Below are 26,199 nucleotides of genomic sequence, written 5' to 3'. Positions count from 1 at the left end.
CACTTGGGGTCTCAAGATAATTAACTTTGACAGAGTAAACAGCCAGAGAGAAGGGGGTGAGTATCCAAGTACTCACCAGTTCACCTCTTACGACCTTGGATTCCCATCAACCATTCTTTACAGCCAGACACGGCAGTCTACAGATTGTCATCATGTGTATGCAGGACTATGCAAAGAAAATAAAGGAAATGTAGAGGTGTGCAAGGAGATATATAAAAAACAATGAAAAAACCCAAACAAAACCCAAAAAAGCATACCTTAGTTAAAAAGTCAGAACGGCTATAAATACCAGATCTATAAGAAATTGCTTCCATTGTTCGGGGGCAAAACTGGTTAAGTAGCACATTGAAGCTGAATTGGGAATCCAAGAGCAGATACCCTCCCGGAGTGCTTGTGTAGCTGAACAGCACGAACTCAGTCTCTGAGTGGCTGCGAATAACTACAAATGCACACAAACTGCGAGGCACCAACAAAACACTAATTTTCCAGGTAGGTTCAGAGCACGCCCTGAAATTCATCGGTGTAAAAACTCACTTCCCTTTTCAGCAAGGGACTGGGTTCTCAGTCACTCAAGCAGCAAACCTCAGCCTGTGGCAGCTAAGCATTTACAAGTATTTAGTTTAAATTTTTCTTTGGATACTCCGTCACTGGCCACAGGCAGTGGGAACTGCTGCTTTTGGCCTGGCAAGAGCAGCTGTAGGCTCATCTGCTTTGTGGGGCCCGTGCTGCACGGGGAGCGGGTGCTGCAGGAGGCTGCTGCGGTTCCAGGAGACTCTTGGATCTCATTGACACAGTAAAGCAAAGACATGGGACTAATAATACTGCTTGGCACTTTGACGGTCCTAGCTGCTCAAAGCACTTTATCGGTGTTAAGCAATTACCCCTCAAACTATCTCTGTGGAAGAGGGACTATCTCAGTTTTATGGGTAGGCAAGCTGAGGTGCAGAGCTTGGCTGGGACACTAGCAGCCTCTGGTTTTCAGTGACGAGCACACCACTGGGCTAGAACCCTCACCAGAAGAAGGAAAGGGCTCTGCAAGGCAGCAAAGGAGCATCCCATGGCAAATCGGCTGTGCAGACCCACCAACCACACTCCCAGCTCTCCGCTAGCAAAGAGACATCATTACATCTCTGTGTGTTCTGGCCTGAGCACAGGCTCTGAGGGAGATGACCATGCGACAGGATTTGAGGAAAGGTCATCTCTGTGCAGAGGGGGTCACTTGGGGCCACAAGTGAATTCCTAGCTGTAAAATCTATCTCCAGTGCATTTGTGCACCCTCTCTCCCTTCCTCTCCCTCCATCCTTCATTCCAGGCAGGCCCCAGGCGATGTTGCATTCACGGCAGTCCTGCTTTGGCGTCACAGCCGCATCCAGCCTGGCATTAGCTCGGTGACGCTGCACCACGCTGCCCAGAGCAGCACCGCTCCCCAGCCCACGCAGGCTGCTCCCCATATGAATGTGTGTCCATCGTGCTACTTCCTCTGGAGATGGATCAGAACTCAGATCTGTCCCTTTTCTCCTGCTCGATCCCCACAGGTCCTCTCTCTCCTGCTAGCTGTCTGGGTACTCACTGCATTAGCATGGTCCACCATGGGATGCTATTACCTGATTTCAAACACAGGTCATAAGTCACAATACCTTAGCAGAGTAGAGATCTGAAGGTTTGAAGCAGAAGCGGGACTGCACCTGCTCTTCATGATGCACAAGTGGCGCTTTCAAAGAGTTTGTTGGCAGGGATATTGGCCTAGAATGGTGACCCACTCAGGTTTTCACCGCGAGCCCAGCCCCTCTGGCAGGGCAAGGTGTGCCACGTCCCAGAGCCGGGAACAAGGTGCTGAGTAAAGCAAAGACCTTGCCCAGCAGACAGGTGAAATCCATGGCCCATCCTCCTCTGCCTACCTGCCTGGCTGCATGCTCTCCCTGGCTGGGATGAGCCGACTGGCTCTTGAGGTTGGAAAATTAAGACACCAAAGGGCCTGACTCATGGTCCCATTTTGCCCACAACAGGCCATACAGAAACAACCAGCTTATCCTCCCAGATCTGTGAAACAAAGTCCAAACTTGTGCACATCAACTGACGGTAATACAACCCACCGGCCCTGAGACAGGGCTGCCAGTCCTGCTTAACTACACTTGAAATATCCTACTAGTGTCTGCCTGCCTCATTAGGTGCTTAAATATCTTTGGGTTTCAAGTCCTGAGCCTTTTGTGCCTCACAGTCCCCCACTGCTAATGGATATCACCAACTATCCTGAAAGGGCACAGGAAAATATATATATATTTATTAAAGATTGTGAGGCTCAAAGCGGGAGGAGGAGGGAGGGGTTAGTGGGAACCACTTAGGCAAATAGTGTAGCCAGCTAATAGGTGTAAGAGAATAATAATTTATGGGCTGAGAAGAAGAAAGGAACACAGGTCCTGGTCTGCGAGGTAATTCTGTTTCCCTGGCTGCCATACAAAGCCAGCAGAACTGACAAGGAGCAGTCTGTAAACTTGAAACAAAGCATGTTTCTGCAGCTGGTTGGAGTCAAGCACAGCTCTATATTAGCGAAGAAAAAAAGAGATTTCACAACTTTATAGCTTCAGGCTGGTTTCCCCTCAGGGACTGAAAACAGACCAGTCTCCCCACCTCCTGCCACTGCCCCAGGTCTTGTCTGTCTCAGCCATACATCAAACAGCTCCAGGATGTGAAACCAAGCAGGGTCAGCACTCAGGTCCTTTCGCTCCTTGAAAAGGGTTTAAGACAACATCAGAATAATTAAAGTGTCCTATTTTTGATATAAATCCGACTTTGACCTTAAATTGACGTTTCTGTTTTCTTCTCCAACCAAATTGTTTAAATCTCAGACATCAAATTGCAGCATCATAAACCTCGATAAGGACAAAAACCATGTGATGCACACAACCCCAGAGCTGCTCACTGCTTTCTGTCTCTGATACATGTGAGACCAGCAGCAGGGTTCAGCCACACAGCGAAGGGCCTTTTGGGCTGTGGGGACAAAGCATTGCTGTAGCAGTGACACATAGCCATGACGCAATCCCCACCACTGTCACGCAAACCTTGAGAAAAAACAAAAAAAAATTTCCACCATCTCTACATCCTGAGCTCAGGAAAGCAAAGAAATTGAGCTCCATGTCCCCACCACATGCATGGTCATGGCTGCTTGGCTACACAGAGGGCACACAGCCCAACACACACAGCCCAGCGCAGGCAGCGCGAGCCCTTGTTGGGCAAACGGCTGCTTTGGGCAGAGCAGGGATCAAAGCCAAGTCCCAGACCTGCCGCGTAAGGGGAAATGGATTAAGACATGTATAAACCAGCATATTTGCTCTGCACAGTGCTACAAAACCATCGAGTGAGCAGGGAGGGAGCAAAGAAAATGGCTGCGACTAACTACACCTCTACTGGTTTCAGCCTGGCTGCTTTAATAAGGTGCCTTTCCCCGGTTTTATGCAGGATTGTACACAGGAGGCCTCTTGACCAGCCAGAGCCTTAAGTTCTCAGTAACTCCTGCAGCTGCCAACAAGTACTTGTATTTTAGCTTGCCCAGGGGAGACCCTTACTGGTATTTAAAACACACCACTCTCCTCCAGACTCTTGGCTTTAAAAAAAAAAATGCTACATATACAGCAGGGAATAGAAGGTGAAACAGGCAGTAATTTGGCATTATGCACCAAAACCTGAGCTCAGCCGGAATAGATGGCTGGGCAGATGTGCCAGGGCCAACTGTGGCCCCAGGAGCACGTTTCACCTGCCCGTCACTGCAGACATGTGGCAGGAGAGGAGGCAGAGCCGGCGCAGCAGCCGGCCGCTCGCCCTCACGCCTTCCCTCGCCCTTGCCTGCCCTGCAGCCAGGTGCCAGCGCGGAGCAGGTCCTCTCCTGGGACCACCCGGCACATCTGTGGAACCTCTCCCGCAGCACGGGGCCATCAGGGCAGGACCAGGAGGCAAGTGCCAGCCTCCTGCCAGGTGCTTGCTCTGGCTCCCAGACTGGTGTAAATCAGGGGTTACCCTGCTGCAGGCAGTGGAATAGCTCCTGATTTACAACATCCTACACAAGAGGAGAACTTGACCTTACACTTCAACATCAGTGCAGCTTCCTTTGTTGAAAGCTTCTTAACCAAGACATGTAATCAATCCTGGAGGGCCACCGAGCAGCAGAGCTCAGGTTCTGCATAAGTCAGGGCTCAGCTTCTCAGGGAAATTGCCTGATCCAGGCTCCCGTGACGTCTATTCCTAGGCACTGCCTGCATGCTTTCTGATAGGAATGAGTGTGGTTTTCTGTGTTGCCTTTGTCAAAAATGCGTTGCTTTAGATTAATACAGTCCACAAGGAGAATTTTTCCATCATAAGTCTGACTTACCTATGCTACTAACCTTTCAGACAGACAGGCTTTTTGGGAGCTCAGGTCTTTCTTTGGAAATTCTGGCCTTTATAGGCATTTGATGTTATTTTAGAATCTAAGAGGAAAAGCTTACTGCCTTACCTCTGTTTTCATGGCCGTAATTATGAGGGCAGTCTGGTGACGTAACTTGTTTGGGAAATAAATGATAGCTTTCAACAGCAAGTGCTGTCAGACACTTGGTTCCTTGTAACTATTTTAGAAATCCACATTCAATTTGCACTCCACAGCGCCAGATGCTTCTCTTACTTATGCTTGTGTAAGTCCCGTGCTACACCGCTGCCCTCAGACCTACTCCATGTTTACACTGCCTGCGAGGCAGCGGAATTTGGCTCATGGCATAAGTCTGTCTATGCCTTGTGGAGTGATCTGCTAGTCCAGTAAATGCAATGGGAGTACTGTACAGATGTATTTAGTCTTACTCTCTCACCAGTTGTAACTATTCACCTTAGTGATACAGACTGTGAAAGCAAAGGTAGGATCAGACTTCAGGTATTTTCACAGGTAGAAGAAAAGGGGAAGGCAAAGCACAGACAAAGGTTACTTTTTGCAGAATAAAATAGACAACTTCTTGTGATAGAGGCATTACCTGTTACAGCCTGCCACCAACCAGAGCTTCAGTGCTAGTGCTCCAGCTGCTGAAATGTTACCCCACGGTCATCACACCTTCACCCTGCACATCCCTGCGCTTTGTGCTCCAGCACAAGCCACCTGCTGAGCCGGGGCAGAGGCAGCAGCTCCGGGGCTGCAACCCAAGCAGACCACCAGTCATAGCAGCTATGTGCTAACCCCCCAAAAGATATGTTTGAGAATTAGCAGTTACAAGCACAACCAGAGAGAACAAGATAATACTTAGCTCTGTTCTTTTTCCAAGTGTGATACAGTCCTGACAGCAGCTCTGTGGCAAGAAAGCATCATCATTCCCTCTCGAGATGTGAGGAACTGGGATACAGAGAGGTGAAAAGCTCTACCAGCTCAAAAGCTAGACAAAAAAAACAGAGTGAAAACAAGCGGGTACATGATAAACCATTTTCCATAAAATCTGTGGAAAACAGTCGGGTTTTGAAGACATCCCCTCGCAGTATTTGGAACCCAAATTCTGCAGAACTGAAAAGCCGAGAGGTGCACTGGCACAAAGCAAAGAATGAAAAGAGGGCACCTTATGATGTTTATTAATATCCTAAAGAAGAGCGTGTGGGCAGCAGCCTTGTCTGCCACGCGTGACTGCCATGCTGTAAGCCGGCGGGGCTCCAGCACTGCTGGCTCCCAGACCTGTGGTCAGACCAGCAGCTCCGTGAGGCAGCAAAGCCCCGGCTGCAGCCAGCGCTGTTCCCTGCCAGGACACCGCTCGCGACAGAAAAGCTGCTGAAACGGTGCCAGTTTTCATGGCCAAACAAACTCACCTTTGTCCTTGCCACAGACGTACTCAGAGGTATTTCTCCCCTTCTCTGCTGTCTGGAGGCGAGTCGGTGTTTCTGTCTCATTCAGACACTTGCTGAGTTTTACAGCCTGATTTGGGCAATTGTTTGGTGGGGCTGATTTCCTTTGCTGGAAAAACTGGCTCCTTTCCTCCTTGCCCTGGTTTCACACAAGTACGTGCCATTCGTAAGATCAGGCTGGTTGGGAGCCAGTTCCCATTGCATGGCAAAGACCTGCCTTTGCCATCATGAAGCCACAGGGACCTCTGACAAAGTCTGGGGTGGTTGTGCTTAGGAGAGGTCTCCTCCCCACCTGAGCACCGGCAGCAGAGCTTGTACTCGACTGCTGTAAACCCTGACTGTCCCCTCTCATTTTTGACTTTGAGAGCTGTTTTCTGCCATCCAGCTCCAGAGAAAAGGCTTCTTGAAGGACCCACTCCAGGGGGAGGACAACCTTGCCAATGCTTCTCTCCAGCATGGACCATTTTGAAGGAGATCCCCCCAGGAGATGTCCTCAGGCTTGCCATGCCCACAGTGTGGCTGGGACAAAGAGCAGAACAGACACGTCTTCTCCACCAGCCCTAGGAAGCTAGGGCAGCGTCTGGTGCTGTTTACACAAGGCAGTTTTAGCTACAGATTCTATTTGTGCATTTAAGATTGCTAAAATTTTCCTGTTTCTTCCCACCCTCCTCCCTGCCTCGCCTCCCCCAGGGCAGGCACCAGCTCTCCTGCCAGACAATTTCTGTGTCAAAGGAGTGACATGTAGTACCCGCCACCACGGCAGGCATTGCTGAACGAGCAAGGTGGCACTGCGCCTCAGCCCCCCAGCCCTTCTCACGGCTTCATGTTCTGATGGGACAACTGACACCAGCTTTTAGAAACAAGAACCGTAACCTAAATAAATGTGGTGCCATGTAAAATAAAACCCAACAGAGATTAATTTCACCTTCACTTATAATTAGACTGGAAAAGGAAAGTAAGCCTAAGAAATGCCATCTTAAAATAAAATTAAAGCCTGCTTCAATTCTTTGCCTAGCCCATTTCTTCTACTAACAGCACACAAGCATCTGTACATGTTATTAAATTGACGTTGTAGCATCCTGGACAAATCAAATTAATTCAAATATCTGCAGGTATGAAACGTTGTAGCTGAGAAATGAGCACATGAAGTATATGCAATTTTCCCCTGGCAGTTTATTATGGTACGAAGAAAAAAACATTCTGTGCTTGAAGCTGACGTTATATTACAAATGTATTGCGAAGTATGACGTGACTATTAAAATATGATTACACAAAGTATGAACATTTTAAGAAGTTTACAGTACAGTGAATCTTTTATAAACAGACTCTTAAATATACATAGGACAACAGTAGCTGACAGAAAAACATCAAAAATTAACTATTAATGTTTATAGACTTTTCCCCTGAAAAAAAGTCTCACATTAAAACAGAAATTATGAAAAGCCTTAAAACCAGGAACAAATCACCTGTACACTACAAATATACATGGCAGAGGTGTGCAAGCCAGAGCTGCCTTTTCATGGAAGGGCACGGTCGGCAGGGAGGTTTGGCAGGGTCTGCCCAGCGCCTCCGCTCCAGCATCACCCAGTTCGTACAGCGCAGAGCTCACCCGCCCGCGATGCCCACGCACGCGCCGGGCAGCAGCTGTAACATCACCAGCACACACTCACTGCAGGACAACGGACGACACATTGTCAGTGTCAAATCGACCTACCGGAGTGTATCAAATAGAGAACTTGCCCGAGATATTGCAAATGGATCTCTGTGGGCAGATCTCTGAATGCACCAGGAGCCCAGATGGGACCTCCATAACAGAATCAGGCTGCAAGACTGAGCCACAAGGGAATCAGCAGCTCTTTTTATGGATTTTTTTTTTTTTTAATGCAACTTTTCCATCTTTTCTCTTCATATGGGAGAACAGATGCCACATCTGATTTCTGCTTAGTCTGGTTGCAATGACACCCCTAGTTCATGTGTTAAGTTATGTCAAAAACATAAGTAGTTTATGCTGTAATACACAGTATTACTGAAACTAACAATATTATTTGCATATTTATAACAAAGTATAATGAAATCACTATAATAAAACCAAAAGTTATGCTATAGGTTTATTTACAAACAGTCCAGCAAAGAAGTATAAACACTTCTACATTTAAGGTTTAGGAAAACATAATTTACAAAATATTCAAATATATACAGTCATCTGAAAAACTGCCAATATTAAACTTTGATGCAGGCAAAGAATTGGCTGAGTCTCTTCATTTTGTATTGAAAGAGGCAGCGGCTTTCGTGGGTTGTCTGCTGCTTTTCAAAAGTCACACATAGGTTTTTTACAAGGAGACTGCTTCTCTCCGAGCTAAACGTGTCCAGAGCTTTGAGCGTGCTGTCCCAAAATGTCATCTATCATTGTCAGATTGTTCAACCACTCCTCGTCGTTGCTGCTGCTGTTCTTCATGAGGGAGTCGAGGAAGTCGGTGTCGCTGCAGTTGGTGGGCAGGACGGAGCCGCCGTGCTGGGACACAAAGTCATACTGCGGCAGCTCGGCCGCCGCGCTCATCCTGGGGAAGGCATCGGGTGGCTGGCCGGCGGCCGGGTAGCTGGGCGGGCCGAGGCCCGAGGCAGGATTGAGCTGGTTAAAACCGGACACTCCTTGTGGCATTGATTTCATAACATTCATAGCTGGCAACGGTCCTCTGGTTAAATTGTGTCTCAAGTTCTGATTACTCATTGAGCTCAAGCCCTGGCCAGACTGCCCCATGCTCAGTTTTTGCATCTGTCTGACCTGGACGCCGGGAGCGATCTGATTAGGCGGCACGACGGGCTGCTGGGAGAACTGCTGACCCGGTGCGCTCGGCCTCACGCTCTGCTTGGAGAAGAGGGCGTTACCGGAGAACTGCTGCATGCTGGTATCCATTTGGCTTTGATTTGGCATTCTTGGCACGGCGGTCGGCGTCCACATCTGGGCAGATGAGCTGGGGTAGACGTTGGGGATTCTTGGCATACTCGGCTGCCTCAAGTGCTGCTGAGTTGCAGAGTGATTCGCTAAGGAACCGGAACTGAAGCCTGCCATCGGCATCCCCGGCCGCACAGCAGAGTGGCTGTGTACTGTCTGGCACCCCGAGTTCATGCCCAGTGAGTTCTGGCTCGGCCGCAGCGGGATGTTAAAGTCAGAATTAGGTGGAAAAATCTCCTGCTGCTTGCCAGGGTTGTGTGGAATCATCACCACGGTCCCGCTGCTCTGGCTGGCGGTGGCCGGGGCCATGCCAGAGCCCAAGGAGCTCTGGAGCATGGCTGGGTTCGACGGCAGCATGCGGTGGTTGGGCGGAGGAGCCGGCATCACCTGGCTGCAGTCAGCGGCAAGGGGCTGCTGCACAGCTGCGTACAAAGAGACACGTTAACCCGTCGGCACACGTACACCCTGGAAACACGGCAGAGCCTTAAAAGGCTGCTGCTCCGTCTTCCTCCTTCATGACTTAGGCCTCTCCCCTGTGTTCTTTGTAATAGTTATTACTGGAGCGATAAGGAAATGGGTGAAGTGAGAAAATGTTAAATCCTTTTATTTCAGGGCAGAGAATCATTAAGCAGCCTGTTTTAATCAGAACCCAGGCCCTGGCTCCTTGAGGCTTTTCATTGCATGCCACTTCCCTCCTTACCTTGGAACTGATTTAATTGCTGAGCTGCAAACAAACTCCTCTGCTCAGATGTTACTCCCAGCATGTTTTGTCTCTGCTTTTCCTGGAAAACAAGGGGCATAACAGTCAAGCTGCGGTCTCTTGCAGACACTTGAAGTGTAGCTACTGTCACCATTAACAATCTCTCCTGTAACACACCTCTCTGACAAGACTCAGCCCAGACAGTTCATTTCAGACCGGATCTTAATTGTTCCCATGCCCCTTCTTGCAAAGGTGTCCTGACAACAGCCCAGCACAAGAAAGTGCAGCCTTCAGCAGATGCTGTGCAGGCAGCCCAAGGCCCAAGGGAGCTGGATGAACATGGAGACTCTTGTGTTCACCAGCTTATCAGTGACGTGCAGCACAGCCAGAAGCTGCAGGAATCCTGGTGTCTCCCCAGTGCTTCTTGTGCTGACTATTTGGACGTGTTCTCTGAAGTACCAGATCCGGGGACAAAAGGTGCCCAAAAGTGTATTAGTGAACAGAATCTGTGGCAGCATTGCAGGGACACACTGACAAACAGGAGACTGCTGGTGACCATTACCCTGTCTGAAGGATGGCTCTGCTCAGTTGTACCATCGCCTTTTGTGCTGGTTGCCACTTCTAACCAGAACAAAGCAGTGAGCCACAGCAAGCCAGGGATCCTCAGCAGATGCACCCTGAGCAAGGCATTGCTGGCTTTCTCCAAGTGACCTGATTTGCGTCTCCCACCATTTAACCCCAGAACTCGCCACCACACCCTCATCCTTGCTCTGGACAGCAGCTGTGACCTGGGGAACTCTCCATGGGTGGTGGAAGCTGAGGCCTGGCTGAAGTCCTGCTGTATTAGAGCAGCACAGAGAAGCTTGAAGCCAACTTGTGACAAGGAGGCAGAGTTGGTTTTGAAAGGGAATCTGATCAATGAGCAGGACAGTACTTGGTTGAAGGTTTTCCTGAGCTACTTCTCATCTCATTTCCCATCCAAAGAAATGAGCCTCCTTGACCTGAATCCAGCAGCACACTCAGAAAGTCAGAGGCACATGTTCGATGCTGCCTCACCCAGCTCATCTGTGGGTTTCCTCCATCCCTGCTCCTTTGTACAGCATGTTACAAACCTCATACAGGGACTTCTGTTGCTAGAGAGACCAGCAAATTCCAGGACAAACTGGAGTCTAACATCTGATCTGGTAAATCCCCAGGGAACCAGAGAGAAAGGGAAGCATGGAGAACATCTCTCCTAGAGCTGACTCAGTCTCCAAGCCTCCCTTCTCTGCATTTTCCCTCCCAACTCTGTGGCTGACCAAGGATGACGGCAACGATACGGAGGTGACTGAATCCTTCCCTTGCATATGAGTGGGCAGACCTGCACTCGGACATGCTGAGCAGCCCTTGGCCACAGCCTGCCTTGGGTATGACATCCTGGACTCACCACCGCAGCCCCAGTCTGACTCAACCCAGCAATTCCAGGGTGACTCCTTAGTGTTTGCTGACTGGTGATTTCCCCATTCCAGTTAGTCCTGTCCTTCCCAGTGAGGCGGACAGCAAAGGAACCCACAGAGGCACTCGGCATCCTACCTGCATCAGCTGTCGTTTCATTATTTGCTGCTTCAGTAAATGGTTCCTCATCGTGTACCCATTCACCGTGGCTGGTGCCGTCACGGAGCCTCCGCTTGGGATGGAGCCCGGCTCCTGAAGTCTGGCAACAATTCCAGCATTTTGATCCTGCCAAGAAAGATGAAAAAAGAAAATTAATCTCATCAGGGAGATAACAACAGAAGCCCTTATCCTCTCTGCTGATATCCTCTCTCCGGTCTCTGGCTGTCCCCAAGGCCAAAACACCTTGTGCATTCACATGAACCCACACATCACAGCGAGGACAGCGAGGGGCAGGGGACTACTCTGATTTCCGAGGATCAGCACAAGAAGTGAGAGAAGCAAAAGCTTAATTCGAAATTATTTGTGACTATCCCAAGGCTACGGGACTGATTCACCACCATTACTGGAGTCACATGGCTGCCTGGGTGGCAGAAGGGATGTGAGTAAAGTGTCACATTTCCCACCAGTTCTCCAACTGCTACACTGAAAGACATAAGGAAAGAAAAGTTGCATCAGGGTAGGATTTGGCAATTTGATATAAAGGAGAAACCTACAGTAAAAGAAAACAGCTATCTAAAGGCAGAAGAGGGGAAAAAGTGCCATCAGACCAGGGACCTGGAAAGATGGGGAAGATGTGGGCCTGGGATTGAAGTGGATCTTGTGGGTTCCATGATTGGACAAATGAGAAGATCTAATTGTGAAAGGAGAGGAGAACATATAAAAATGCAGGTCAGGTCACGGCTGGGCACAAGTCAATAATGCCATGGGCCTGATTCCTGGCTGGTGCAAACTGCCCTTGCTGTAAGTCCTCAGTGAAAGATCTGAGTTGACTTTCACCAGCTGAAGACTTGCTTCCAAAGAAAGAGCATTGTGGGGAGAAGAGAAAAAAAAAATCACAAGAACATGATGAAGACACAACCCAAAAAGGAACAAGAATTTAAAAAGTACTGAAGGCTAAACATCTTAGGAGTTGGCAGGTAGTCAGGGAAATACAAGAGAAAAATGAGGTGGAAGTCAGGGCCTCACTGAGGACAAGTGCGTGCTGTACCCAGCACCAGCAGTACTAGTGTATTCCCCTTTCTCCATTTTCACATCCAGCTTCTACATTATTTATGATGCTTTGTTATTATTGGCAGGGAGAAGTATGTATATTATATCCAGCATCCTTAGCTGGGCCATGCTTCCTTTGTTTTCAGAATCGAAGCCCACATCCTTTGTTTGAGAATCAATGTTATCAGGAGATAAGCAAGAAGAAAATGGTTGTTGCCTTTTGACATCTGACAATTAGAAGCATGCTCAGAAGGAGAAAACAGGATACGAGCCATGTTTCAGAGTTGCCAGAAGAAAGTCTTGGAAGGCATTTGTCACCAGGCGAGCTTCTCAGGCCTGGGGCACCTTTCCACAGCAGTTTCACCATGAGGAATCACCCAACTCCTTCCAAGATACTCTTTGTAAGAGCGATTACCAAGAAGGTCACTGAAATGACTCATTTTTATGGTGCCTCCTTTTGTTGTAGCACTTTGGTCTATTATGCAGAAGCACAATTGATGAAATGTAAATGCCTGCTAGATAATTTACTAAAAGACACAAACCTGCAGCTCATCACTGCTCTCATTATCATTCCTATTCATGGGCAGTCTCATATGACTAGACTTTATTACCGGTGCTTTGCTTACAATTCTGCTGGACATCTCTCCTCCTCCTCCTTCCCTCCTACCCATTTTACTCCTTGTCTCCCACAGAAAAAGAGGGAGGGCAGGAAAAAAGTAAATATGATTTACTGCAGATGTAAATATGAAAGTTCATGTAAAGCTAGCACTCTGCTTTCATGTCAGACATGATTCTGCAGCTACAGTTAAGCTTTGAATAATGCAGATTGCCTCTAGGGGAATATTTGAAAGTGCAGAGATTCAGTTTGTGTACTCTGCACATGAAAGACACTGAAATGTTCATACCACCAAAATCCCTGCCATCTATCCAATTTCCTCCAAACTTGTCTTGTTGCGTGCAGAGGGTCTGTGCTTACTGAAGCAAATGAGTTTAGTGCAAGGACAATCATTCTGATGTCTTGCTCAGGGCTATTGCATTAACAAGTCATAACATTAAAGTCTCTTTTCCTAATCATGTCCACCTCATTCTAATTTCTCCTAAGCATCATCAAGAAGATAATGTTGATTTTTCCATATTATTAATGTTACAGAAGTGTAAATCACATTATTAATTGCAGTTCTTGTGCTGTGGCAGTACAACAGCTTAATTATATGGGACTTTCTGCAGGCACCCTATAGCAATAATGACAATCGGCAAAGTTCATTTGCAAATACATAGAATGGGTTGCTGAGTTTTTCAGAGCAAAGTTGTATAACACTTAATTAGCCAGTAAAGAAACAATCTACAGATATAAATTTTGCTTTTGGGGAAATTAGGACAAAATAGAATAGATGGGAAGAAAAGAAATGAATTAAAAATTTTGCGTTCTACAGTTCACATTTAGGTTAAACCAAAAAAGAAAAAAAAAGAAAAGAAAAAGGAAAAAGTTCTCTCTTTTCACCACTAGTGGGAACTACTGTATTTCCTTACAATAAAAAATTACCACCTAAACGTCAGAACTAAGAATAGCTCTGGTGTGGTCTAAAGGACACTGCTATCTGTACCAAAGGTTAATGAACTTTAAACATTTTTCCTTTTCATCACTCCCCAAGAAAAATTACTTTCCTTCCCATAATAAGGGCATGCCAAACAAGCCATAATCTTAACTTGTCTATAGTTCGGACTATCGCATTTTAAAATCCAGGAAGACAGCAAAGGGAGAAGGATTCTAGTGTCGAAGTCAGGAACGATGGAAGTGGATGTTCACAGCCAAAAGTGTCGTGCAGCTGAGCCAGCTGCCAGGTACGCTGGAGGATATAGATGGCTACAGGGGATTCTTATTCTTCAGTTTTTTAAGAAAAAAAAAGTGCATGTAGGTATGAGGGGTTTTTTGCCATTCCCCCCCCGCCCCCAATTCATATTGCAGCATCAAATGGGCTGAAGCCCTAGCCAAACGGCACGCTGTGCGGACCTAGAACTGGAGAGCATGTGTTTCTGTTGCTAGGCAAACTGTGGCACAGCAGATCTGGAGCTCCTGCAGCGCTCTCTGGGCTTTCCAGGGTGGCAATTTCTGTTCAAAAGGCACTGGGGCAAGCTTCACTGCTCTGACTTGGAGAAAAGAATCAGGTTCCGGGTTTGCAGGAATGTATCCTGTTTGTGTCAGTATTCCACCACTGGCTGTAATTGTAAAAGCTGCTGCACAGCCCAGTGAAACCAGTCCCTCCCAGCCGCCCAGCCTGTGCACAGGCTGTCCGGGCTGGGCAAACACATCTGCAGACCCCTGCGTCCAGCTGCAGCGAGCCTGGGTCTGGACCAACACAACATTCGGGCACACGCTTAATGCAAAGAGTGTGCACAGTCTCATTGAGATCTACCACATATATTTATGAATCTACATCCTTCTAAAAACCCACTGATGAGCTCGACCTGCCCAGCCCCATCATGTGATTATGTACGAGATGCACAACTGCAGTAAATAAGCACAGAGATGCATTGTTCTGTGTGAACGCAGTTGATAAACTCCAGTCCTCAGCACTTATTTATATATCCAGTAATCACTTTGTGGCTTCACTTAAGCGAGAATGAAGAAATTTATGGCCCCTAATTCCTCTGAATCCTCATTAACAAACAGTCCAAAAAGAATTTAAAAGCAAGACTTTCTAAGGATCTGAGCTAGAGCTTTAATCGCGCTTTGGCAAATATGTTAAAATCCCTCTAATCTTTAATAAAGAGCATTCATTGTTTTTTCAGGACTACGTGAAAACACTAAACTCGTTTATCATTATTAAACTTTCCCATCTGCTCTTACAGTGTAACTCCAAAGAATATAACAAAGAAATGTACATGTTAAATTGTATTGACTTAAGCCCAGAGCTATTGGAGATGTACAATTTATTTCAGTGAGGGCATGAAGGGGACTGCAGGCTGCTAGACAGAGTCATTTGTCCAATGCTGAAAAGACAGTTATCTGCACCAAAATGGCTCTTGGAAAGGCACATTTGCTTTACAAGAAATAAGCTGCCAGGTGAGACCATTCAGCATTATGTTACAGACCCAGACAATAAAACTAAGCCATGAATTTCAATAGTTAACAGATGGACTAATTAGAGACAGAATTCTTTGCGGTTCTAACAGATAACCAGGTCACAGCAAGGTTACTGAGACAGAGACAGGCAGCTCTGCACATTTCGGTAGATATTTGCAGAATCAGGGAAGAACTGCACTTCCTAACTGAAAGCATTAGCAGCAGTGGAAGAATAGAAACACGTCTAATTAAAAACGCCTGTAGTACCTGCATTTAAAAAGTTTCTTCCATTTCAAACGACATTGCTGATTTGAAAAATATTCCCTCTGCTTTCAATGGGGCATCCAGCTGAATCCAGTAATTATAGAGCTTAAAACCGGATAGTTGTTGACATGAGCCACAGCACTTCAGCGTAAAAGACCAAAGGAAGTGGGTCGCTCAGGGTAGATGCTAGCTGTAAATATGAGAAAGGGACAAACTGCTTTTTCCACCGGTCGTTCTTGTTTGGTTGGTTGGTTGGTTTTTAACCAAAGATAACTCAGCTTGAAGCATTTACTGAGACATCACACAGAAAAAAACAAACGAAACCAAACCAAAAAGCCAAAAACCCAAACAAAAACAGAGAGGAAAACCATGGCTATAGGACCTGACAGGAGCCTGTGCTGATCCGCTCCGAAGCCCCGGCTGCTCGGCCAGGGACTTCAGGTGGATCCGTATTCACGGCAGGGACAGCTGTTCTCTAGGGGTGGGGTGAAGCTTCATTAATCAAGTTTTGTTCTGTGTTTTAAGAACATCTGTTATGCATGGGGAGTTCTGTCCTCAGCTGAAGAAATGCAAATACTAGTTTCAAACGAATGCCTCTGCGCTTCCCTGTGCTCCCGCCTGCCTGCCAGTGCCTTTTCCCTGACTAGTAGGTGTCCTGCATCGCCGTGGTGGGGCTTTCATGCCTGGGCAGCACTTCACTCTGATGTCCAAGACTAAGACTTGTAGGCACAAACACTCTATAAATCCCACAGACTAAGCAATTAAAACACTAACACTATTAAAGTTGGCTCAACCATAGAATTGCATGTAAACAGTTTTGTGTTTAGATCTACGGAAAAGCCACATGTAGATTCTTGATGTGTAATAACCTTGTGCAGCCCCATAGAAAATCTTGACACCACCTTGACAAAGGAGGATCTCCTCCACAGCTGTTAATCCAAGTAGAGACTAAGATGGTCAATCTGTTTGGTCAATGCATACAAACGAAGCAAACAAAATCCAGGGTCATGGTTAGGCAGAACGATCATGTCAGCCCACTCAAGAGTGTGGTGGCTGTGAGATGCCATCTTCATTTGCTTCACGCTGAAGTCAGGGGTTACACATGCTGCTTGCCTTTAACAAAACTCTCCATTTGCTCTTTGGAAGTTTTCTGTATTTTTTCTCTCCTCAATTCTGCTCACAATTCAGAGATGCTCTTCAAGATAAAACAGCCTTTCAGTTCAGAAATGCTCCAAAGCTTTTTGTTTGTTTGCTTGTTTGTTTTAACAGAATGTATGAACATTGATAAAACAAACTGTGCAGGTCAGTGGATCTTTTTTTACCCATCTTTCATCCATTTACTTGATATACAAGCATGTGAAATACTAACAGACTCAAGTTAGTAAGCTTCTCTTGGTGGCTGTCAGTCAAGAAAAGGCTTTGTTTGAACACTGTAAGTGATCCACGAGTACATGGCTTTGTTTTTAAAAAACACTCTCTTTTCATACGGTACAAGCACTTGCAGCTTCCTTCAAAGGCAGTCCCCCTTCTTTGCTAGGAGCAATGACAGGATCACCACACCTGGCTAGCAATTTTATCAGGGTCTCCTGCCTTCAAGCAAACCAGATGAAACACTAATTTCCCTATAGCTGCTCTTATATTACATGCCGTTCAAAACAAAACAAAATCCCATTGAAGTATCCAAAGTGCTTTTAAAAATCCACTCGTGATTTTAATAAGATGGAAACTAAGTCTATTTCCCCTATTAAAAAAAATAATCACATTAGTTAAAGCTTTTGTGCAAAGACTACCAATATTTTCAGAGCTGGTTTCATCCATGAAAACATGCCATTGAAGAGCAGGAACAATCAGAGAAACAGAAAGACAGAAAATCCAGATTGAATTATTGCAACAGTGATTTTTTTCTCTTAGATGAAAATGCATCCTTTAGCAGGCAAGTTGAAATCAAGCTGTGATGCTGTTACCAGCATCATGTTGTTAGAAAGAGCATGGGAAACTGCTTTGGGAGCAGCCAAGACCCTGAGGCAGAACACGGACAGGAGAGCTGGTGTATCACAGACACACACACCCGTCCAGGGACTGCGGTGCTTGTAAGGAGGCACGATCAAGACTCCACCGTCAGCAGTTCCCCTGCAAATAGATCCTTTGGCCCCGACGAACTGCCAGGCCATGGGGGCCGGCAGCCCGGACAACAGCTTTGCTCCACCATCCTGAGCGAAAGGCAAATCTTTCAGCAGGACTGGAAACCCACAGAGGCTCTGCCAGACCCCGATGGCAATGGGACCGTGGTACCTGCAGCATTAACACACTTCTCTTCCACCTGAAAGCGATGCTATGGGGCTAGACTCATCCCTAGAAGTCTTTGTACCACTGCACTTCAACATAAACTGGGTCTGGTATTGTTTCTATGTGTATACACCCAAAGTGGGTGTTTTGTACCTGTCTATATAACATATTGTCAAGATCCAAAATTGAATTCTCTGCAAAGAACAAAATATTTATATTTGGCTTGTACAGCTATCATGATTCTCCGACCCTTGACGCCATGCTCCTGTTCCCATGGAGGGCAGCTTGCCTATAAATTCAATGAGATAATCTAAAACTGTATTTATCTCACCCAATTTTGGCTGCTAGTCCTTCTGCCCGTCTCTACAAGGTTGCGTTAGCTGTGATGACAAACTACAACATCTCATATCTATAAAGCGGTTTGACTCAAGTAATCCTTGTGTTATGTCAAGGCATGCTCTCAGAGGTGTCAATGAGATTCAAAAGGAGCTGGGTTAGCTCAGCACACAGCAAAAGCTGCTACAGAGAAATGCAATAACTGCCTAGGGGATTTATGTATTAGGGAGAACAGAACAGATCTGATCAAAAAAAGGTGAAGATTTCACTCTAACAAAGTGAAAGTCAGGAAAACTTGAGCTAATGGGAGAAATCAGTTCTCTACCTGCCCATTTCCAAATCACAGAGGATTTGGATCACAGAGGCTTGTGAATCCCTTGATTTCTCTAAGTTAAAGTTTCCATGAATTTCTTTTTCCTTTTCATGCAAAGGTTCAATTTGCAGAGGCAGATGCCCAAGTCTTGTTGACTTTCAATAGCAGCTGGCTGCCGAACTGCTTCTGAGAAGCCCTTTGCATGAAAACCTGCCCACATGCAAAACCCAACAGTATATACTCCTGATTTCTCATGTAAGTGCACAAACAAAGCATGCTCTGGCACAAAGTATCACATCACTTTTTCAGTATTAAACCTCTCACAATCTTACTCTTTCCTAACAGATGAAACTATTCGAACACCTAAAATGGTTGTAGCAGATCAACTACCCAGATGCCAAAAATTACCACCATGACTTAGAAAACAAAATGCAGTGATAAATAATATGCTAAAATAATGAATACAAAGTGGGCTGTGACTAGGTAGCCCTCATGATCAAATTTTTAAAACCAAGATATTGACATGTTAAAAAAGCAAAATGTATTAAGGTGACCTTGAGCATGTGGAACAAGGAGCGATTCCATTATTTTTTTAAATGGAAATTATTATTAAAACACCCGGAGCTGAACTGCTGTAACCAAGTCAACTCAATCTCCCCTTAAAAATTCCTTTTCTCCCCTTCCATTCAGATTGTATTTACAAACTGTAGATGTCTCATTTTTTTTCCTGTGTCATTTCATTATTACAGAGTTGAGATCACTAGCCATCTGCAGCTTCATTTCATCAAGCTCTGATTTGTCCTTGGAGCAAGGTCATCCGGGACAAGAACATAAAATGCTGCTTTCCTCAACTGACAGTTCTTTATGCCTTCCTGTAAATATTCCCCACTAATTTTAAATAATTTAACCACTTCATACTCCCCCTCACACACACTGAAAAGGCTGATATATACGCATATTAATAAGGATCTTGTCATTTAACCACTACATGACATATTAGAAGCAATTAATGGTGTTTATTTGCTGATAACATAGGCATTTCGAACTCCAGCTCAAGAATCCTTGGTAGCTTCATGTGACTTGCAGGATATTAGCTATGGGTCAGAAGTTGGGACCCCCCCATTCAGCATTAGCATATGCTTGGAGCGACTCTGTTTTCCATCAAGCAGAAAAAAAATGCAGTCAATGCACAAAAATTACCAGCTGCTACATACCCTATGGTGGGTGAGTGATAATAAAACATCACTAGGTATATGTGGGTTCATTCATCGAAATCAATAGACTGGTAAGGAAATATTTTCAGGCGCATCACACAACATTCCAAGCTAAAAAGTAAAAAAATGGAACATGGAATTTCTACTCAGATCAGATGTGACTTGCCATAAATTTCAGAGCATCTTCTCTGAAGCAGATACTGCTGCTCTGGATCATGGCAAAACCAAGCTAACCAACCAACAGCAACAACAAAAAAGCCCAGGGTAAATTAATATGAGAGTCTTCATTAGCACACCCATAAAGCAAGAGGGAACAAGTGAGTGATAAAGAATAATCAGCACTAGCTCTGGGAGTCACTTTTCCTCCCAGTATCTGGCTGCAGATGCTGGCAACAGCAGACTGAGGGTCCAAGCTCTAATCTCCAGCTCAAGGTGTGTATCTTTTGGCACCTGGAAAATTCACTCCCGGGCTGATGTGGTGCATTCTGGGATACACTCTGCTGTACACAGCCATCCGCCTCACAAATAATCGTGTGAGAGTTCTTACCTGTGTGCCTTTAACAGTCCAAATAGTCCTAGACGTGAAGATGGGCACGTCGTAGAGACGTGAAGATGGGCACGTCGTAGAGACGTGAAGATGGGCACGTCGTAGAGACGTGAAGATGGGCACGTCGTAGAGACGTGAAGATGGGCACGTCGTAGAGATGTGAAGATGGGCACGTCGTAGAGACGTGCTTGCAGGCACCCCTGGATACGCACCGTGCAGACCGGCACACGAGCCTCTGACAAGCTTACTTGCACAAGCGAGTGTCCCGTTGGACACACAGTGGAGGGTCAGCTCACGAGACTGTGAGCACACAATTTGTCAGAAGGAGATGTAGCAAATGGGATCATTAAAGGTGAACTCCTAAGATACCTCTAAAGGAGATGATCTTGAATGTTGAGTTTGTTTCATGACTGAGTCACAGGATAAAAGCTGGCCGTATGGACTGGGGCTTGCACGACCAGGTTCAGTTTCCAGTTCCATCATACACAGTTTCTTCAGGTGACTATGGACAGGTTGCTTCATTTCTCCCTCTGTCTCAGTTTCACCTCAAAAGGAATTAAAATTACTCCCTGAACAGGAGGCTGAGGTTCAGTTCCCAGGGCAGCGTGGGGGTTATTCAGCCTCCTGAAACAGTGCCTCTCCCATGCCCTTGGGTGATGACCCCACAGACCTGCAGCAGAACCGCGCTCCATGCTGCTCACCGGCGAGAGGTGGAAGCGCTTTTTCTGCTTCACTCCACATACGAGATTTTGTCGTGTCCTCTCTGCATCTCTCCTCCGGGTCCAGCCACAGCTGGTTGCATCTCAGAGGAGCACTAAACTACACCAAGTTGTAATGGTCCCCTGGGGCCTCTAACCTGGCTGCACGGACCAGCGGAGCGCAGCATGTCGCAGCCACACGCCCCGTGGTCCCATGACTCGCCCCTTCTGTGCCAGTGAAAAGAAGCTGCTGCAACAACTACAGACAATGCCGCACCGGGGGAATCCCTCAGTGCCCAGCTAGGAGCTGTGTGAAGAGGGCTGTGTGCTAGAAGTCAGCCCTGTTTTGACTGGTACAAAAAGAAGAGGTTGGCTGAGGTATTTATGGGTGAGAATCATCGATTTCCCTGCAAGTCCTGCTTGATATTTTCTTGTGAGAGCTTTTACTGCAGTGAGAACAGTCCTGCTTCCCTCCACAACTTCTCCCACATCCCTGGCTTCTGCCTCCTTCCATCCCCATTATATGTCCTTCTCTGTCATTGGCACAGCTGGAGATACTTTTCATTCAAAATTCATCCACTAGGAAGAAAACGCCCAAGTGCCTCCAGATACCATCTTCTCAAAACAACCAACAGTCCCCCTAAGTTCTACGGGATTTTGGTGTCTCTGCCACTTAAGATAATAGAAGTTGAAGAAACGTGTGCCTTTGAACATTCGGCCAGCCACACTTCTGCTGTAAGGAAAGAGGGAATTGTGTAAAAGAAGCGAGGAGGCTGGAGCTAGTCCATGTTCCCAGTGAGGCAGAGATGTTGCAGAGCACTCATAAGTGTTTCTTCTACGGAGACACCGCATGTCAACAGTTAACTTCCCTTTGTTCCCATCCAAATGATTAAGGTTAGAAGCCTGCCTGGTGACATCACCAGAGTTTAAACATGCTGGATACGGTCCAGGGAGCCAAAGTTATTGCTGACCCCATGGTTACTGATCCGCTCCGCAAGTAGCTGATGTCTGCTCTCACTTTATGAATTATTTAATGGGTTAAAGATTGGTCAGATCTTCTTTATGCAACATACAGCTATACAGTGGGCAGGAGGACATAAACATGCATTAACAAGGTTAAAGTCATATACTGTAACTACACTGTCTGTTTTCAGCTTGCAGCTTTATTGACTTAATCACGCCGGCACCGCAGCCAACAAATCATTAAATCCATTCCATTCTTTTGCTGGTTACCAACCACAAAAACAGAGGCAGGCAAACACGGAGCAAATCTCGGAGGGGGCGGGGAGCGGCGGCGGGGTGCGGGGCAGAGGGAGAACAGTGGGATCACTATGGAGCGCTGCACTGCCCTGTCACTGCCAGCACAAAGACGCCAAATCTGTCTTTACGGACTAAGTGGTTTCATGGTTTAAAGTGACACACTCATTTGTGCCTGTTTTGCAATAATTATACAAAAGAAGGAGGGAGGGGGGAGTAAAAAGCAAACTGAGCTTCTTCATACCATAACCGTGTGTGTGTGTGTGTGTGAGCGCGCATCCTCCCAGCGCCGCAGATCCGTCTGTGAGCACAGCCCAGGGCCAGGGCAGAGATCTGGGCACTCGCTCTACCCCAGGGCTCTCGGGCCTCACACTGCACTCCCTGCTAATCTGCAGTAAAATGCAGGCATAATTAAGAGTTCAGCGTAAAAGAAAAAAGACAAGGAGCGTAAAAGAAAAAAGACAAGGAGGACCAGGAGTCCTCTGTTGCCCTTCAGGAGCAACTCTGACCATAGCGAGCAACAGAAGTCCCCATTTTCAGACTGAAGTAACAACTTCACTTTCAGACAAAGGCTTTAATTTTTGACCTGGCACTTTTTGTAACTTTTCATATCCATGTCCAGACAACTTCCTAGAAGCACCCTGATTGTCAGCAGTGCTGAGAACACAAGTGCCCACCACCGTCAGCAGATTGACCTAAGTACTGTTTCTAGGTGGTTAGTTCAAGACATCCAAGTCTGAAAACAAAGCAGTCAGCTTAGCGGTTTTCAACCCGTAAGATCTTTATTTGTCACTGCTGTCGTCCCCATTCATTTCTTGATGGAAATCATCTTCTCTATCACCATAAAATACAAGCGGCTTGTTCTGCGCTATGGGAACACCACGTTGGGACACAGCTCCTCTGTGTTATGATCAGGCTACAGAGGAAGAATTCAGCATGAACTCTTGGAAACCTTCAGACATCAGGGTGTTTTGATTCTTTTAGAGATGCTAGACACAGCCTATTTGCACGCTTTCCTCCACTGAGAGAACATGAAATAAGCTCTGCCTTTCTGGGGAAGACTCAGCTACACAAGGAGAGCTTCTTGGCCCATTTCTCTCTATTGTGAAAAGAAGGAGTGGCCAACAAGCTCCTTTTTCTTCACCCTCTGGGTACGGGCTGCTTAGAGGTCCCTTAAGAATAACCCAGATTTTGGCACCCTACCAGTGTAGGGGCTTGGCAGAAACATTTGCACCTTGTCCTGAGATACACTGCTGCAGACCTTTCTGAACACCGTCATTATTTGGTTTTTATAGTTGTTTTCTTTAGACCCAAACAAGCCTTCTTACAGTTTGAGTTCCAACCTTGCCTTCTTTTGTTTACTAGTCTCCAGATCCCTCTCACCCAAAGACGTCTTCTGGCTCCACATAGTGCAAATAAATGTATCATTACTTGGTGCAGGAGTCAGCCAGAATTCCTCTTGGAAACAGCCACCGGAGAACAGTTTGTCCCACAGCCCCTTGCCCACAGTAGTGAGGTGACAGAGCACCAGCAAAGGTACTTCTTTCCAGCCACTGCGCTGGAAAACCAGACAGAAACAAAAATGCTTTCTGAGGCAGAAGTCAGCTATTTAAGGTACCGAAATGACTTTCAACTTCACAGACTTTTGTATATTGGATCACCAGAGCTGCTGCTCCTTCTAAAGATGGAGAATAAATGTACCCCCAGCAGACAAGGGCCAAGCCTAGGCGTGTTGTCCAGGCTTCCCTCACTGCAGACCATCCATCACATCTCAGAGGTGCAATTTAGGGTGAGGTGAAATTATCCTCCAAAGACCTTTTCCTCCATGGGCCACAGGAGGAGCCTAAATGATGGGAGCAGGAGGATGAATCCCAACTGGTTGCAGAGGAAGGCTGACAATGGAGAGCACTAAACCCACATGTCACAAGTCCCAAGCCAGTGCTTAACTAAGGAACTATTTTGCCTTTTGTCCGGGGTTCAGCAGCTCTGGCTCCATGGCTTGTGCTCAGCAGAGCAAGCTCCGCGTACCCTGCTGACACCACATCCCACCACCGAACCCCAGCGTTCCCTGCCAGCGTGCACCCACCTTTTCATTCATGCGTGCTCACTGGCCCAAGTCGGCAAAGCAAGGGCTTGTATGATGGCCACATCAGCCTGGAAAGCATCTTATCATTGACCTGTGCTTATCGAGAGAACGTGGAAATGCAGGGGAGGCTCCGCTGCCACGGTCATTAGCCGACAAACTGCTTCAAAGGGAAGTGACAGTTGTGGTGGTGTTTTAGGACTGACACACCCAGCTAGGAGTAACACACCACTTGGGCTATTTATAATCACTGATTCTACAGTCTTAAAATAGCACTGCTTTTATTTTTACATTTTTAGGCGTGCTTGTATATTTAAGCAACTCCATTTGCAGGCTCCGCATCAAACACGCCACAGCCAGTCTTGGAAATGAGAGGCGGCACTCTGTGCCTCCCCACTGAAAGCAGAGGTGAATTCCTCTCTCCCCACAGCCCCTGTCTCCTTGGACAGTGTGATTAGAGTCCCCAGGCCTATTTCCACCTATTTTTACAAACAGACTGGCTCTTCCAAATTCACAAAGCAAGGGACATGCAGCATCCGCCTGCAAACATCTGAATGCAGCAGAGCGCAGAAATGTTTCACGGGCTGCAGTACATGGCCACACGTGTGCTGCTCTTATCAACAGACACCACAAAGACTCTGAAGGAGTTAATGGATTCTACAATAAAGCGATTCTGACTGTTTGTGTTTTTCTTAAAAAACAAAGGTCAATACACAAAAGTAGTCAAACAAACCACTGCTGCGCCTCTGAAAGGAGAGCTCTCTACAGCCTCAGCACAGGCATAGCTATGTGTTCTCTGCTCTTTGGTGCCACAATGTACCTTGGTTGGCATTTCTTAATGACTGGAGCATCCATGTACTCTTTGTAAAACAATTATAAAATATTCAGGGCAGGAAAAAAAATACCTTGCACAGCCAAGGCTCCGGCAGACTGCATAGGTGTCAAATGGTAAATCGTTAGGTGTTTTGTTTTAATTGCAGAGTTATTTATACCCTGGAACTTGTTATTAACATAGGAAAAAAACCCAGAACCTATTGTTACCCATAATTACGGGGACTATTATGGGACTGCAAAAGCTCGGATGGCCCCAGCCAGACCACCCCTCCTTTGGCAGCAGTGACTGGCATGGGGAGGAACATTAAACAGAGGCCTCGTTTTAAGATACTTCAGCCAAGAGCTTCAAAGGGGTCGGTCCCAACATGTGAACCCCAATTTCTGCGCCGAGCCTCACCCCTCTGCACCCCTCCTCCTGCCTCTGGCCACTGACGTGGCATAAAGCAGGGGTGCTTTTGGGAGAGGGTACTGCAGGGGTGCAATCCCACCTTCCCTGTCAGCAAATCCTTTCTGACCAAGGCACACACTGACAGGACACATCCTGGATTTGGCCTGGAGTTGCATAACCATCCTTGTTAAAATTCAGGATTAACAGGTTATATTTTCATTTGTGAGATTGCTATCTGCCCCGAGAAAGGTTTCCGATTTCACCAGCACTAATCAGGACGCCACAATGGATTTCCGGTCCCAGCAATGAGGCTCGAGAGCCTTTGTACCTTGTGGAGCTGGTTTTAATTCAAATCTAACTGGCATAGCTATTGTAGGCTGCATGTTGAACAGATTAGATTAAAAAAAACTATTCACTTACATGCTACTGTACCTCATTTCTAAATCCATTCCTTACAGACACAAATCTCTGTGACCACCAAAGCATCTGGTAGCTGTGCTACCTTTCCAGGAATGACACCCTCCATCTCTCCAGCGGCCCTGAGCAAAGATCCTCATTACAGCTTTGTGCCTTAAAAGAAACCTGTCAAAACCCTGCATTGGTGCCCACCTCAAGCTCTGGTTTATGCTGTTAAGGATATAATAAAAAATAAGCAGCAAATATGCCCTATATAAAGAGATTAGCGTGCCATGACAGCCCATGCTCCCGAACAACACGGGGATACATGCCCTGCCTCGTACGTCGGCTCACCGGGCATTTCACATTTTAATGCTACCGC

The 26,199-nt window shown here is 46.6% G+C and overlaps 1 protein-coding gene across 1 annotated transcript in view; it reads right to left on the bottom strand.

The window, feature by feature from the left end:
- Positions 1-7,011: 7,011 nt before the first annotated feature.
- MAMLD1 (mastermind like domain containing 1) overlaps positions 7,012-26,199 on the bottom strand; it is an 82,709-nt gene continuing 63,521 nt past the window's right edge. Inside the window, exons 3-5 of the mRNA XM_065643631.1 lie at positions 11,067-11,213; positions 9,495-9,576; positions 7,012-9,216 (exon numbers count right to left, since the gene is read on the bottom strand). Of these exons, the coding sequence (XP_065499703.1) occupies positions 8,198-9,216; positions 9,495-9,576; positions 11,067-11,213 (1,248 nt within the window). The 3' untranslated portion in view covers positions 7,012-8,197. The remainder of the gene's footprint in view (positions 9,217-9,494; positions 9,577-11,066; positions 11,214-26,199) is intronic.

Source organism: Caloenas nicobarica, chromosome 12 (genome assembly GCF_036013445.1).
Source record: "Caloenas nicobarica isolate bCalNic1 chromosome 12, bCalNic1.hap1, whole genome shotgun sequence".
Lineage (NCBI taxonomy): Eukaryota > Metazoa > Chordata > Aves > Columbiformes > Columbidae > Caloenas > Caloenas nicobarica.
The sequence above is the reverse complement of the archived record's forward strand: the minus strand, read 5'-3'. Positions and strand labels throughout refer to the sequence as shown.